The sequence below is a fragment of the Trachypithecus francoisi genome, unplaced genomic scaffold (assembly GCF_009764315.1).
Source record: "Trachypithecus francoisi isolate TF-2019V2 unplaced genomic scaffold, Tfra_2.0 Lachesis_group1, whole genome shotgun sequence".
Lineage (NCBI taxonomy): Eukaryota > Metazoa > Chordata > Mammalia > Primates > Cercopithecidae > Trachypithecus > Trachypithecus francoisi.
In genome coordinates this window covers 56,600,346-56,615,247 of record NW_022681454.1, presented here as the reverse complement: position 1 = coordinate 56,615,247, position 14,902 = coordinate 56,600,346, and the positions used below count along the sequence as shown (strand labels likewise).

The 14,902-nt window shown below is 45.5% G+C and overlaps 1 protein-coding gene across 5 annotated transcripts in view; it reads left to right on the top strand.

The window, feature by feature from the left end:
* The window catches only part of SHROOM3 (shroom family member 3), a 203,375-nt gene that overhangs the window by 148,394 nt on the left and 40,079 nt on the right, over positions 1 to 14,902 (top strand). For all 5 annotated transcript variants that reach the window (XM_033214359.1, XM_033214360.1, XM_033214358.1 and 2 more), the window contains 2 exons: positions 1,880 to 2,011; positions 9,802 to 12,967. In XM_033214359.1, coding sequence (XP_033070250.1) covers positions 1,953 to 2,011; positions 9,802 to 12,967 — 3,225 coding nt within the window. In that variant the 5' untranslated portion in view covers positions 1,880 to 1,952. The remainder of the gene's footprint in view (positions 1 to 1,879; positions 2,012 to 9,801; positions 12,968 to 14,902) is intronic.

The window sequence follows — 14,902 nt, the reverse complement described above, 5'->3', positions numbered from 1 at the left end:
TCCCATCTCCCTCATCATTTACCATCCTTCCTTTTAGAGATCTCTAAAGGCTTGTCTCCCTACCTTGTCTACTCTTCATCAACTTATTAATAATGAATGATGATAATAAGACTTAACATTTTTTGAGCTTTTACTATGGGCCAGTTGTGTTTTCTCATTTTCAATCTCACAAAACCCCTGTGAATAGGTTCAACTATAATCTGCCTTTTATAGAGAAGGAAACTCGGGCGATTAAGAAATTTACCTGAGCTCTAAAAGCTAAAACCAGTGGTATTCAGTTTAACTGGATTAGAACCCAGGTTTGTCTTATCTCAGAGCTGATAGCTTTAGCTACATTCCAGCCTCTCTCCCTCTCTTGAGAGAGAGTTGAATTTTTCTCACTTTTCCTGACCTATTTGGCAACTCAAGCATTAGTCCACCTGACTACAGGCTCCTTCAATTCAGTAAATCTTTGTTGACTGACTGTTTAAAAAACAAAAACAAACAAACAACAAAAAAACAAACTTGTGTATTTGTTTCCCTTGCTTCACACAAGAACATTTTCCTATCACCCTAATCTCTCTTTAAGGAGTTGAAACACATGTGTGTGCGTGTGTGTGTGTTTTAAGTCATCATCCGTTTTGAGAAGCTCTTCAGTGTCTGCTATATTTTTAAAGTTATTTTAGATTAAGATGTGGTTAATCCAGCCTCTGATTAATCTTCTCACTTTCTAGATGAGCAAAGGCTTAGCTAAGAAGGGGAAGTAACTCACATAAGGTCAGACAGCAAGTTAATAACAAAGTCAGGGCAAGAGCCCAGATCTCCTGACACCTGGTCTAGTATTTTTCTGATGTCCTAATACATTAAATTTTATTGGCTTCAGGGGAATTGTTTTTTTATTTATATTACAAAAACTAATTTATTTTTTCATAGAAAAGGGATAGGTGCATTTTTAGCTACAAGGCCAAGTACAATGAGTTGGAATAACTTACAGTTATTATTTTCATCATATCCAAATGGATTCCTGGATCCCATAAGTGTTTCTAAACTGCAGAAAAATCCTCCTACAGTCTAAAAGTTTAAGAATTTTCAGCATGAAATGCCTGATAGATTACCTGACTTTTTTTGCCAAAAATAAGGCACAGCAACTCTCTCCTGACTGACCTTCTATAGTAGTGCAAGCTTCCTTCCCGAATTCATTCTTCAGTGTTGCAGTCTGAAGGACACCCACATTTTCCCTTTGTCTTTGTCAATTCTTTGTGTTGTAAGGGCAGGATGTTTAAAAGTTGAAGTCATTGACTTGCAAAATGAGAAATTTTAGAGAGCATTTTGTTCTCTAGACCACGTAGCTTACAGCAGTGTTCACACTGAGGTTACTGCTAATGTTTATGCAGTTCTTACCAAGAAAGTAATAGTATCATTTATCCAGCAACAGGATATGACAGAGGACTTCAAAATCCCCAGAAAATGTTTTACCATATATCGAAAGCCCTTTGGGAAATGGAAAGGAATTGCGGGCTTCCATTTTTATATATGGATAGATACGAGACCAAGAGGGACCAAGGCAACTCCGTGTGCTTTACATTAATAAAGTATAAAATGTTAACATGTAAGAAATCTAGGCAAAGTTTATGTGAGAATTCTTTACACTAATTTTGCAACATTTTAATGCAAGTGTGAAATTATGTCAACGTAAGTAAAAATTTTTACAAGTTAAGCAGAGAAGAGCAATGATTAGTCACAGAAATAAGTAGCAAAATCTTCTTTTCAGTATTGACTTGGTTGCTTTTCAATCTCTGAGGACACAGAGTGTTTGCATCTAAATCCACAAGTCACATCGGTGAGGAGACTCAGCTGAGACTTTGGCTAACGTTGGGGGGTCCCTCCTGTGTCTCCTCAGGCGCAGTGAGCCTGCAGGCCGACCTCACTCGTGGCACACAACTAAGTCTGGGGAGAAGCAACCCGATGCCAGCATGATGCAGATATCTCAGGGTATGATCGGCCCTCCTTGGCACCAAAGCTACCATTCCAGGTAAGTTGCTATAGCTGAGACCGAAGGGTTTCTTTCTTTCTAATGTCATGTTCCCAGAAAAGAACTTTTTCTTCTCTGTTTTGAGAACATTTTTTCTTATACTCACATTAAATATTAAATCTCTATCGGCTGCTTTTCTCATCCTCTTACAGTGTTTGACGTGTATATGAGTTACCTTTATGTGCTGGGCTAAATCAACTTGAAGATCAGAATTATTTGAAGCACTGGCAGGCCATCTGAGATATTTATGGGGTCCCTCAGTTCTCAGACATTTCTCCACTGATAGCACTATATTAGACAAATTGAGATTTTTCTTCCTTCAGTGCGTAAGTGTGCTTTCTGCTGTAGTCAAAACCGTATCCATTTTTATTCATGTGTTTGAACTCCCCACTTGATTTTGCTCTTTCAGTTAAGGTAGTTTGTCCATCTTAGCTCCAACGACACAACAACTGATGTACTGAGGACCACTCAGTGTATACATTATCTCATGTAGTGACTCACAGACTTCTTTAAAACAGATACAGTAGTATTAACCCCATTTTGCAGATAGGAAATTGAAGCTTGGGGCTGGGTGCAGTGGCTCGTTCCTGTAATCCCAGCACTTTGGGAGGCCAAGGAGGGCGGATCACCTGAGGTCAGGAGTTCAAGACCAGACTGGCCAACATGGTGAAACTCTGTCTCTCCTAAAATACAAAAATTAGCCAGGTGTGGTGGCATGAACCTGTAATCCCAGCTACTCGAGAAACTGAGGCAGGAGAATCGCTTGAACCCAGGAGGTGGAGGTTGCAGTGAGCTCAGATTGTGCCACTGCACTCCAGCCTGGGTAACAGAGTGAGACTCCATCTCAAAAAAAAAAAAAAAAAAAAAGGAAATTAAGCTTGGAAAGATTAGTTTGTCCAAGCGCAAACAACTGATCAGTATCCAAGTCAAGACAAATCCAAGCCAGGTTTCAAAGCTGCTGCATGTAATCAGTAGATTATACTTCCTCTGTTTTTCTAGCTACTGTTGTATGGGTCAAGGTTTGGTGAGGAAGGAGAGCCCTCACAAGTGGTTTAGGAGAGGGGTTATAGAAGGAGGGAGCACAGCCTGACCACCACCGCATATTAGAGAGAACTAAGCCAGGACTCCCCTCCACTTCAGACTTGGGACCCATACAAACTGGAATCTATCTTCTGATCTCAGGGAGTCAGACTCCATAGCTTATCACTTTTGGGAAATGCTTAGATAGAGCTAATGGTAGCAAGGTCAGGAAAATAAGGGTCACTTAGTGCTTACATACAAAGGAGGTGCAAGTGTTGGTGTGTGTGTGCATGTGTGTTGGGGGGAAGAGGGGAGGCTAGAAGCTTCTGGAAGGATTACTTAATGAATAGATGGTACCTATGCATTTGGCAAGGCCAGAACTCAATCACAGCCCTTAATGCTCATGTCTGGTCAAGTCAAGGGCCAAATCCTAGACCTCTCACTGATGAACAGTAGCTCATGGAATTGAACATGACAAACCTTTCTCAGCATATCAGGGTAGGCTTTGGGCCACAGGAAGAGATAATGTCCTGGTTCCCTCCTGGTTATAGATGCTCCTCTCCCTTGCTCATGTCCCTCCCAATCACCCTGAAAGAAATTATTCTCACCGTCTGAGCCATCTGTTCTCAGAGAGCAGGTTTCCTAGCAGTGTCTCCTGACCCTTGACAAAGGCAGACTGCTTGTGCTTTACAGGCATGGAGGTGTTGAGGGCCTTTAGAAGATAAGGTGTGTGGAGTCTAACAATGAAGGAAGAATAGCATAGTGGTAAGGGACTAGGCCTTTAAGTCAGAGGTTTAAATCTCCCCTTACCCCTATGGTATAAGCTTGAGCAAATCATTTAACCATTGATCTTGGCTTCTTTTTCTGTAAAAATAACTAGTACCTACGTCATTGGATTGTTGTGAGGATTATATAAAATAGCATATGTGCAATTCTTAAGTACATAGTAAGCACTCAATGAATGATGACTGATTATAATAATTAAGCTGAAGACTTCAGGACACCATGAAACCTGGTACTGAACTTGATAGTGAATGGCTGACACACATTTATAAATGCAGATGTGTATGTATTAACAGAGTGCCCTTCAACAGTGGGGTCTTTGAGTGTCCTTACTCCAAACCTTCTTACGAAGTCCTAAATCCAAAGCCATATTGTGACTTAAAAAATGTGCTGGCCCTTCAGCAGAAATAGCGCTGCAATCAGTGCTTAGAATGACTGCTTAGAGTAACTATGGTGAGCTCCGACAGGCCTCAGGGGAATGGGGCCACCAGCACCAGAAGTACAATATTTTCAAGGCTGTACTTCTGCACCTCCTCCTTCCTCCTCAGCATTCCAGCCTCCAGAGGGCTTAGGCAGGTGGATCTGCCCTCGTGTTGTATCTACCACTCGGTCTCTCTGATTCAAGCTTCAAAATAGTTCACCCTGACACAAGGACCGTCAGCACAAAAGCACTACATGGGGACAAAAGGAGAAAGGAAAGTTCAAATAACCCAAAACGTTACAGACGTGTGCATTCTCTCCTGCTGCAGCACAAACCACCCTGTGCTCTGTTCATTCCATGCCTGAGGCTTGCAGCTCTGGCAGGGGGCTTGGCCCATGCTGAGTTCCGCCTGTGGGGTCTGATCTTGGCCGCTGCAGGTGCAGAGGTGCCCCAGGTGTGTTTCTGAGGAGCACAGTGGCATCTAGTGGTCCATTGTGCCACATCAGGTGGCTGGTATCTCTCTGACAGCCTTAGTTTAAGTTCCAGAAACCAATCTCAGTCCTGAATTTATGGATCTGTTTCTTGTTGAGAAGCAGGCGTATGAGGGGGTGAGAGGATGAGGGAAGGACAGGAGTGAAGTGAGAGAGACAGAGAGAAAGAGAAGTATGGAGAGACTGAGACTGAAAATGTGTAATTTAACTGTGAGCTAGGCTGGATTTGGAATTTCACTGAAATTGTATTTCAGCCGCCTTCTATCAGACCCTTGACATTCTGTTTTTGCTGCCCTATGGAAATCTCACCCAAAGGTTCTGAAGTAATAAAGTACTTTAGAAGAGTCCTTGAAAAGTTATGTAGTCCAGCCCCCCGACAAGAGGCTGAAATAGCAATATCAAATCAGTGATTCATTCATTCAACAAATCTGTATGAGCACCCGCAATATCTCAGATGCTTTGTAGGTATTGGGAATACAATGGTGAACAAGACATAAAAAGCCCCCTACACCACAATATTTGTTTCTCAAAACGTGTTCCTGGAATAACAGTCCACTAGATACTCCTTAGAAAAAAAAAGTTTCTGGGATCAAGTAAGTTTAGAAGACATCTCTTCGTATTATATATTTCTCTTTTAGAACAACACCTGAAAAATGGTTTGGGAGAACAATAGTTTATAAAAGACTCAGAAATCTTGCAGTAAATAAAATTGTTTAGCTTATTTAGGTCAATATTTTCCAAACATATGTAATCATCTAAGGAATTAGTGTTCTGTGAGCACACTTTAGGAAATGTTTTCATACACTTTATTTTGTGCTCTATGTTTTAAATATTTTTACAATAACTTTTTGTGTGTGTGTGTGATGGTTTTCACTGTGTAGCCCAGGCTGGGGTGCAGTGATGTGATCAAGGCTCACTCCAGCATTGACATTCTAGGCTCAAAGGATCCTCCTACCTCAGCCTCCCAAAGTGCTGGGATTACAGGCGTGAGCCACCATACCTGGTAGATACTTGTGTTTAAAATACTTTTAAACACACAAAATAGAATGATATTGTAAGAATACATATATCTACCACAGAATTAACAAGCATTTTATGTGCGCTTCAGTTCTTTAAATATTATAGATACAGTTGAAGTCTCTTTCACATAACCAAAGGGATATGATATAATGTCAAGTAGTGGTAAGTGCTGTGAAGAAAGTAAAGCAGGGTAACAGGCACAAAGGAGAGAAGAGATACTCTTTAGTTAGTTCCAGGAGGCCCTCTCTGAATGAAAGGAGGGAGTAAGCCAGGTGAAGAGCATTCCAGGTGGTGGGTGCAGCGAGTACAAAGACTCTGAGACCCTGAGATAGGAGTAAATTTCCTGGGTTTGAGTTTCAGCAGGGAAACTATTATGCTGGAGTGCAGGGAGCAAGAAGAAGAGCGAAAGAAAAAGGCTGGAGAAGTAGTCAGACCGTGGTAAGAACTTTGATCTACTCAAGATGCACCCCTCTTGACAGTGAGGCTGGTTTTATGTGAGTTGGAATTGTTGCAGGATTGAAAACCTTCATTCCAAGTTTTCTTACCCATCGTTAAAAGTGCCATTTTGGAGGTATCAATGGCAAAGGTAATAAAAATGAATTATTTCCAGACAGCAGTGGAAGAACTTATCCTAGAGAGTGATATCAGCGCCTCTATTCCCCAGGCAGCTTGGGAATGGTAATTCCGAAGGGACAGAACCCTCTCTGGGTAGGAGGGAGAGCACCTGACAGAGGCCTCCCATGGCCTTTCTACCTTGTTTGCTACAGGAAGGAACCCACAATACCCTTGCACTGGTCTGATTGGAGATATGTGTAACAGAGATTTCATATTTATAGACACCATCTATATTTTAAGATATGTTAGGCCAGGCATGGTGGCTCACACCTGTAATCCCAGCACTTTGGGAGGCCAAGGAGGGTGGATCATTTGAGGTCAGGAGTTTGAGACCTGCCTGGCCAGCATGGTGAAACCCCATCTCTACTAAAAATACAAAAATTTGCTGGGCGTGGTGGCACACGCCTGTAATCCCAGCCACTCGGGAGGCCAAGGCAGGAGAATCGCTTGAACCTGGGAGACGGTGGTTGCAGTGAGCCAAGATCGCGCCACTGCACTCCAACCTGGGCGACAGAGCGAGACTCTATCTCAAAGAAAAAAACAAACAAACAAAAAAAGATATATTAGTGATGGTATTTTCCCCACTCAGTAGTGTTTCAGTTAACTATCAGTTTATTTACTTTGATTTGTTGTGTGTGTTCCTAAGTTAGATTTGAATTATCCTTTCAATGAAGACTGCTAAAATTCTCAGCAGTTGGGAGGAGGATTACCTAATGTTTCCTACCTTCATAGAAATGGTGAATGAAACGGCCCTTACAGGGTTCCATTTCCCCTGGAAGTATTAGCTCTAAAAAGGAAGCAGACTGGGTCATACAGGATTATCCACAACAAGGCTGTCTAATGCCTCTTTAATACAACCTCTTTATTTAGAAGGGAATGAAGAAATTCGGGGTAGAGGGTAGAATCTTTGACATATGCCATGCCATTGAGTACCAGGTCTGATTTCCCTGATCTGGCTGGTTTGGGAGCTATTTCCTTCCTTTCTCCCTTGAATTTATACCTATCCGTCCCAAAGTAGGATGTGCCATTCAGTAAGCTGACTTGTTCTGATACAGAAATATTACATTCTTGAGGAGAGCTGCTGAAAGTGTGGTCTTCTTTTCCTTAAATTCCAGCACAAATTTGGACTCAGAATATGGTTCTTCTAGTCTCAACATATTATCTGGAGATATTCCAGCCACAAGGCATTATCACATACTTGGCCAATAAGACACTACATTTATTTACATGTGATCTAGAAATATAAGAATACATCATGAATTTTAATAGTGTTGAAATGCCTATCCATTTAAAAATAGAAAATCTTGGGCAAGAACTTCTAGTGATTTACCCTTCTTTAGAGAACAGTGAGTCACAAACATTGGAACCACTTATTCCTTCCTATATGCCCTCCCCATGTGTGTATATAGAGAGACAGAGACAGACATTTTTTAGAGCAGTTTTAGTTTCACAGTGAAATTGAACAGAAAGTCCAGAGATTTCCCATATAGTCCCTGTCCCCATACATGCATAGCCTCCTCCATTATCAGCAGCCCCCACCAGAGTAGTACATTTCTTACAACTGATAAATCTACATTGACACATCATAATCACCCAAAGTCCATAGTTTATATTAGGGTTCACTGTTGCTGTTGTGCATTTTGTAGGTTTGGACAAATGTATAATGACATGTATCCACCGTTATAGTATCATACAGAATAGTTTCACTGCCCTAAAAATCCTCTGTGCTCCACCCATTCCTCCTTGCATCGCCCCTAAGACCTGGCAACCACTGATCTTTTTATTGTCTCCATTGTTTTGCCTTTTCCAGAATGTCAGTCATGTAGTTGGAATCATATGGTTTGTAGCATTTTCAGACTGGCATCTTTCATCTAGTAAAATGCATTTTAGTTTCCTTCATATTTTTTTCATGGCTTGACAGCTTTTTTTTTTTTTTTAAGTAATGAGTAACATTCCATTGTGTAGATATACCACAGTTTATTCACCTACTGCAGGACAGCCTTGTTGCTTCCATGTTTTGGCAATTATGAATAAAACTGCTGTAAACATCCCTGTGTGGGTTTTTGTGTGGACATGAGTTTTCTGCTCCTTTTGATAAATGCCAAGGAATGTGATCACTGGATCTTATGGTAAGAGTACGTTTAATTTTGTAAGAAACTGCCAAACTTCTTTTAAAAGTTGCTGCACCATTTTGCATTACCACCCGCAATGAATGAGAGCTTCTCTTGTGCCACATCCTCACCAGCATTTGGTGTTGCCAATGTTCTGGATTTTGGCTGTTCTAATAGGTGTGTAGTGGTATCTTGGTTTGGTTTGGTTGTTTGTTTGTTGTTTTTGCCTATGACACAGCCCTCAGGAGGTCCTGAGAACATGTTCCCCAGTATCTTGTTGTTTTAATTTGTAATTTCCTAGTGACTTATGATGACAGCCTTTTCATTTGCTTATTTACCATCTGTATATCTTCTTAGGATGTCTTTGGCCAGTTTTTAAATCAGGTTGTTTTCTTACTGTCGAGTTTTAAGTGATATATATATATATATATATTTTGAGTTTATAAGTAATTTTATTTTGAGACAACTTTCTGGAGTTTACAATGCCATGATTGATAGTCTTTTTCCTCTTCTCCAGACGGGCTCTGAAAACCATCTGGAGGAGCTTGTAAATGAGAAGGTCTTGCCCTCCTAAATGTATGAGGAGGCTTTGCTTTGGCTTTTGGAAGTCACCCACAGGTGATGGAATCCCAGCACCCAAGAGCCCCTATGATTAAGCCTTCTCATAAAGCTTCCCTTTCCTTCCCCCTTTCCCCTTCTCTCTGCCTCTCATGAGCTTTTTCTGACTCTGATTTCTCTCATTCAGCTTTGTGTTTAGCTTTCTTACCACAAACAAATTGTTTCTATTGCAGTTGAGATTCCAGGAAGATTGCCAGGGTGTATCCTTCAATTCCATAAAAAGGAAAGATATTAACTAAAAACATACACATGAGCACACAAAGTCTCCTTCACCCGTGCCTATTCTCTTACTAAGCTTTTCTCCTCTTCCCACAAACAACCCCAGCAGACACACAATTTCGGTCTCAATCACTCTTCCACCTCTCTCATTTCTTGGCACATGCAGAATGTCATTTCCAGCATGCAGCAAATCACATCAAAGTGCTGCCTGTGCCCAAAGGCCACGTGGCTTCCTCTGAGCTCCTCATTCCTCCTTGCTATCCTGGGTGATTAACTGGAGTGGAGGCAGATAGGTTAGAGTGTTGGGCAGTTACTCCTAGCAATGACAAACAAGGAGGCTGAGCAAGGTCCAAATATGGCCCTTTTTACCCACACTTCCAAACACCAGACCTCTTGCACAAGAGAACATTTATAAGCTGGGTCCTCTGCCTGTAAGCCTACTAAATGATAACAGCTCAGTGGTGCTGACTGCTTTGTCTCCCTTTCTTCCAGCTCCTCTACTAGTGACCTCTCCAACTATGACCATGCCTATCTAAGGCGGAGCCCTGACCACTGCAGCTCCCAGGGGAGCATGGAGAGCCTGGAGCCCAGTGGGGTATACCCACCCTGTCATCTTTCCCCTGCCAAGTCCACCGGCAGCATTGACCAGCTCAGCCACTTCCATAACAAGAGAGACTCGGCTTACAGCTCTTTCTCCACCAGTTCTAGCATCCTGGAGTATCCACCCCCTGGCATCTCTGCCCGGGAGCGTTCAAGCTCCATGGACAATACTTCTGCTCGAGGTGGCCTTCTTGAAGGGATGAGGCAGGCAGATATTCGCTATGTCAAGACAGTCTATGACACCCGGAGGGGAGTCTCAGCAGAGTATGAGGTGAACTCTTCAGCCCTGCTGCTTCAAGGTAGGGAGGCCCGAGCCTCAGCAGATGGTCAGGGCTATGATAAATGGTCTAATATTCCTCGGGGCAAGGGAGTGCCACCCCCATCCTGGAGCCAGCAGTGCCCCAGTTCCTTGGAGACTGCCACCGACAACCTTCCTCCTAAGGTGGGTGCACCCCTGCCTCCAGCTCGGAGTGACAGTTATGCAGCATTTCGGCACCGTGAGCGGCCCAGCTCCTGGTCTAGCCTTGATCAGAAACGGCTCTGCCGGCCTCAGGCAAACTCTTTAGGCTCCCTGAAGTCTCCATTCATAGAGGAGCAGCTGCATACTGTGCTGGAGAAGAGTCCAGAGAACAGCCCCCCAGTGAAGCCCAAGCATAACTATACCCAGAAGGCCCAACCTGGCCAACCTCTGCTGCCGACCAGCATCTACCCTGTACCTTCCCTGGAGCCACACTTTGCCCAGGTGCCTCAGCCTTCTGTGAGTAGCAACGGTATGCTGTACCCTGCACTGGCCAAGGAGAGTGGATACATAGCCCCTCAGGGAGCGTGCAACAAGATGGCTACCATTGATGAGAATGGGAACCAGAATGGATCTAGCAGGCCTGGGTTTGCCTTTTGCCAGCCCTTAGAACATGACTTGCAGTCCCCGGTGGAGAAGAAACCAGAAGCTACAGTCAAGTATGTCCCCTCCAAAGTCCATTTTTCTTCAGTGCCTGAAAATGAGGAGGATGCCTCCCTGAAGAGACATCTCACACCTCCCCAAGGCAACAGCCCACATTCCAATGAGAGAAAGAGCACCCACAACAACAAACCATCTTCTCATCCCCACAGCCTCAAATGCCCTCAGGCTCAGGCCTGGCAAGCGGGTGAAGACAAGAGATCTTCCAGGCTCTCAGAGCCTTGGGAGGGTGATTTCCAGGAAGACCACAATGCCAACCTCTGGAGGAGGCTGGAGAGAGAAGGCCTAGGCCAGAGCCTGTCAGGCAACTTTGGCAAGACCAAGTCAGCCTTCTCATCTCTCCAAAACATTCCTGAGAGTCTGAGAAGACACAGCAGCCTGGAGCTAGGCCGAGGAGCCCAGGAGGGTTACCTGGGGGGCAGGCCCACCTGTGCAGTCAACACCAAGGCAGAAGACCCTGGGAGGAAAGCCGCTCCTGACCTCGGGAGCCATCTGGACCGGCAGGTTTCCTACCCGCGGCCCGAGGGGAGGACCGGTGCCTCGGCCTCTTTCCACAGCACAGACCCAAGGCCTGAAGAGCTGCCTGCCGCCTCGCACCCGCACACATCCAGTCTCGGCCGGAGGGGGCCCGGCCCAGGCAGCGCCTCGGCTCTTCAGGGCTTTCAGTACGGGAAGCCCCACTGCTCGGTGCTGGAGAAGGTCTCCAAATTCGAGCAGCGAGAGCAAGGGAGCCAGAGACCGAGTGTGGGGGGCTCCGGTTTTGGCCATAACTATAGGCCCCACAGGACCGTCTCAACTTCCAGTACTTCTGGGAATGACTTCGAGGAGATAAAAGCCCATATCCATTTCTCTGAGTCAGCTGAACCCCTAGGCAACGGGGAACAGCACTTCAAAAACGGGGAGCTGAAGTTGGAAGAAGCTTCCCGGCAGCCCTGTGGTCAGCAGCTGAGCGGAGGAGCCTCGGACAGCGGCCGTGGCCCCCAGAGGCCGGATGCTCGGCTCCTCCGCAGCCAGAGCACCTTCCAGCTCTCCAGCGAGCCAGAGAGGGAGCCCGAGTGGCGGGACAGGCCCGGCTCGCCCGAGTCGCCCCTGCTGGATGCCCCCTTCAGTCGCGCCTACCGGAACAGCATCAAGGATGCACAGTCTCGTGTCTTGGGGGCCACTTCCTTTCGACGCCGGGACCTGGAGCTGGGGGCGCCTGTGGCCTCGAAGTCCTGGCGGCCGCGGCCTTCCTCGGCCCACGTGGGGCTGCGGAGCCCCGAGGCGCCGGCTTCCGCCTCCCCGCACACGCCCCGCGAGCGACACAGTGTGACCCCTGCCGAGGGCGACCTGGCCAGGCCCGTGCCTCCTGCCGCCCGGAGAGGGGCTCGCCGGCGCCTGACTCCCGAGCAGAAGAAGCGCTCCTACTCCGAGCCCGAGAAGATGAACGAGGTAGGGGTCGCGGAGGAGGCCGAACCAACACCCCTGGGCCCGCAGAGGAAGAGCAGCGTGGCCGACCGGCGCCGCCTCTTCGAGCGCGATGGCAAGGCCTGCTCCACGCTCAGCCTGTCGGGGCCCGAGCTGAAGCAGTTCCAGCAGAGCGCCCTGGCCGACTACATCCAGCGCAAGACCGGCAAGCGGCCTACCTCCGCCGCCGGCTGCAGCCTCCAGGAGCCCGGGCCACTGCGCGAGCGCGCCCAGAGTGCCTACCTCCAGCCTGGCCCCGCGGCTCTCGAAGGCTCCGGCCTCACCTCAGCCTCCAGCTTGAGCTCGCTGCGGGAGCCTAGCCTGCAGCCCCGCAGGGAGGCCACACTCCTGCCGGCCACAGTTGCAGAAACCGCGCAGGCTCCCCGAGATCGCAGCAGCTCCTTTGCCGGTGGCCGCCGCCTCTGGGAACGGCGACGCGGGGACCCACAGGTACCAAGGGAGCTGCTCAGTGGAGCAAATGGTGGAACAAAGGGCACCCAGAGAGTGGATGAGACCCACAGGGAGCCATCCTCCTGGGGGGCCAGGGCCGGAAAGTCCATGTCGGCTGAGGACCTGCTGGAACGCTCAGACGTCCTCGCCGGCCCTGTCCACGTGAGGTCCAGGTCATCTCCCGCCACTGCAGACAAGCACCAGGTACGTGCAACCAGCAAGTCCTGGCCTCGGACTGTCCCTTCCTCCCTAGAAGCTTTAATGGGGCTCCCCAACCCCCCACACTCTCATCCCCTCTCCCAGTTCAGTTTTCCTTGTGAAAACAGAAAAGTAGCATTTGTTTTCATGAGTTGAGTTTCTCAAGTGTCCCTGCCTGGTTTCGTTACAAAGATATAGGTATCTAGATTACCTATATTGTTATACAGATTATCTAGGTATCTCCTTTTTAGGAAGTCACCACCTCTCAATGCAAAAATGCAAGGTTAGGAAAAATTAGGGATTATCTTTTTTGTTTTTTGTTTTTTAGTGGATTAGAGTCTGGATCTGAGTATTTAAAACGTTTTAGCTTTGCACTCTTTCTGTTTCTATTGGACTTTGCATCTACAAAATAGCTAGAGTGATTGACATTCATAGTCATTGGTTATTGAATTCCTGGCCCTCGGCTAAGGGTGTGGCAGGTCCTGAGCTAAGTGTAATCTACATTTATTATTTCATTTAACCCTCATGATAATCCTGTGCAGTAGAGTATATTATACATGTCAGACCCCTGTCTCTCAGACTCCCACCTGAGTTCTTTCTGTGCATTATCCTGGTGAGGAGAGAAAATAAAAACTCAAAATCTCACATAAAAGGATTTTCTAATAAAGGCATCAAATGCTGCAAGGGTTATAAAGTACTTTCCCCTGAAAATTTTAAGCAATGCTAGGAATAGAAGCTGACCATTCTGACTCCTAGGAGCCTATAAATTTCCCCAATTCTTAGCCTATCCTCAGGCTTCACTTCCACTGGAGAGCAGTGGCCTGCCTCATGCTTCCCTTCTCACCAAAGAAAATAATAGGAATCACATACCTGTTAGCACAGGGAAGGAAGGACTCTGCTCCACTGCCCCCTCTCAGATTCTGCTGTTTTCCCTTTCAGAGAAGTCAGCCATTCAGCAAGCATCTGTAGAGCATGTGTTGTATGAAAAATGCTGTGTTACAGCATCAAAAGATACACAAAGGAAAAAAAGGCTCATGCCTTTCTGGGGTTCATAATTAAGCAAGGAATACGACCTTATATAAAAATAATTCTAATATGACTAGTGAATGCTTTGGGCATGGTGATCAATAATATGCTATGGTAAGGAAAGTGATTAATTCTGAGGTGATCTGAAAGTGCTTCTCCTGAAGGGAAATGGGATTTGGGGCCAGGATGTAAAAGATGGGCATGATGACAAGAGATTAAGCAAGAGAGAATACATTGATCGGAAGAAACCAGTTGAGACAAAGAAAGATTCAGCAGTTACTGGCTGAGAAGTTTGCTGCACTCTAGCACACACATACAAACACCCTTCTGAGAGAAAATACTGTCCCTTCCCAGATGTTTTCTGTTTAGAATTGTACAGAAATATATTCTCCCAGTATAAACCCCCAACAAATGTAGAGGCAACTTCCCATAAGCCTTCAGTAGCTTTTTACTCCTTCAGAATGAACAGAGCTAATTCCGACTCCCTATCCTACCACTAACACACATTTAAAATCCATATATGTAACACGCAATTTCATCTAGCTTGATAGATTTCAGCAACTTAACTGCATAGCAGTCTAAACACCCTCCTTTCTCTCCCCATGTTTTAAAGAAAATAGAAATGCTTAGGTGAAAACCAAATCATTATTGTTTATTCCCCATTAGATATTGTTATTTTGTCTTAGAGGTTGGTTGGATGGCTGTGAATGTTATTTTATCTTTTCCCCCAAATATTTCTTAAGCCTGGTTGATTAAGAAATAAAGCTAAAACATGGGTGTTAAGGGAAGTGAAGAGATTCCTCCAAATCCCGATTAAATACTTTGTATTATTTGGAAAACTTTTTAGAAAAACAAGTGAATACAGAACAGTACTTGGGTACCCTTTTCATAAAGGGAATGCCATCTTTAGATGTT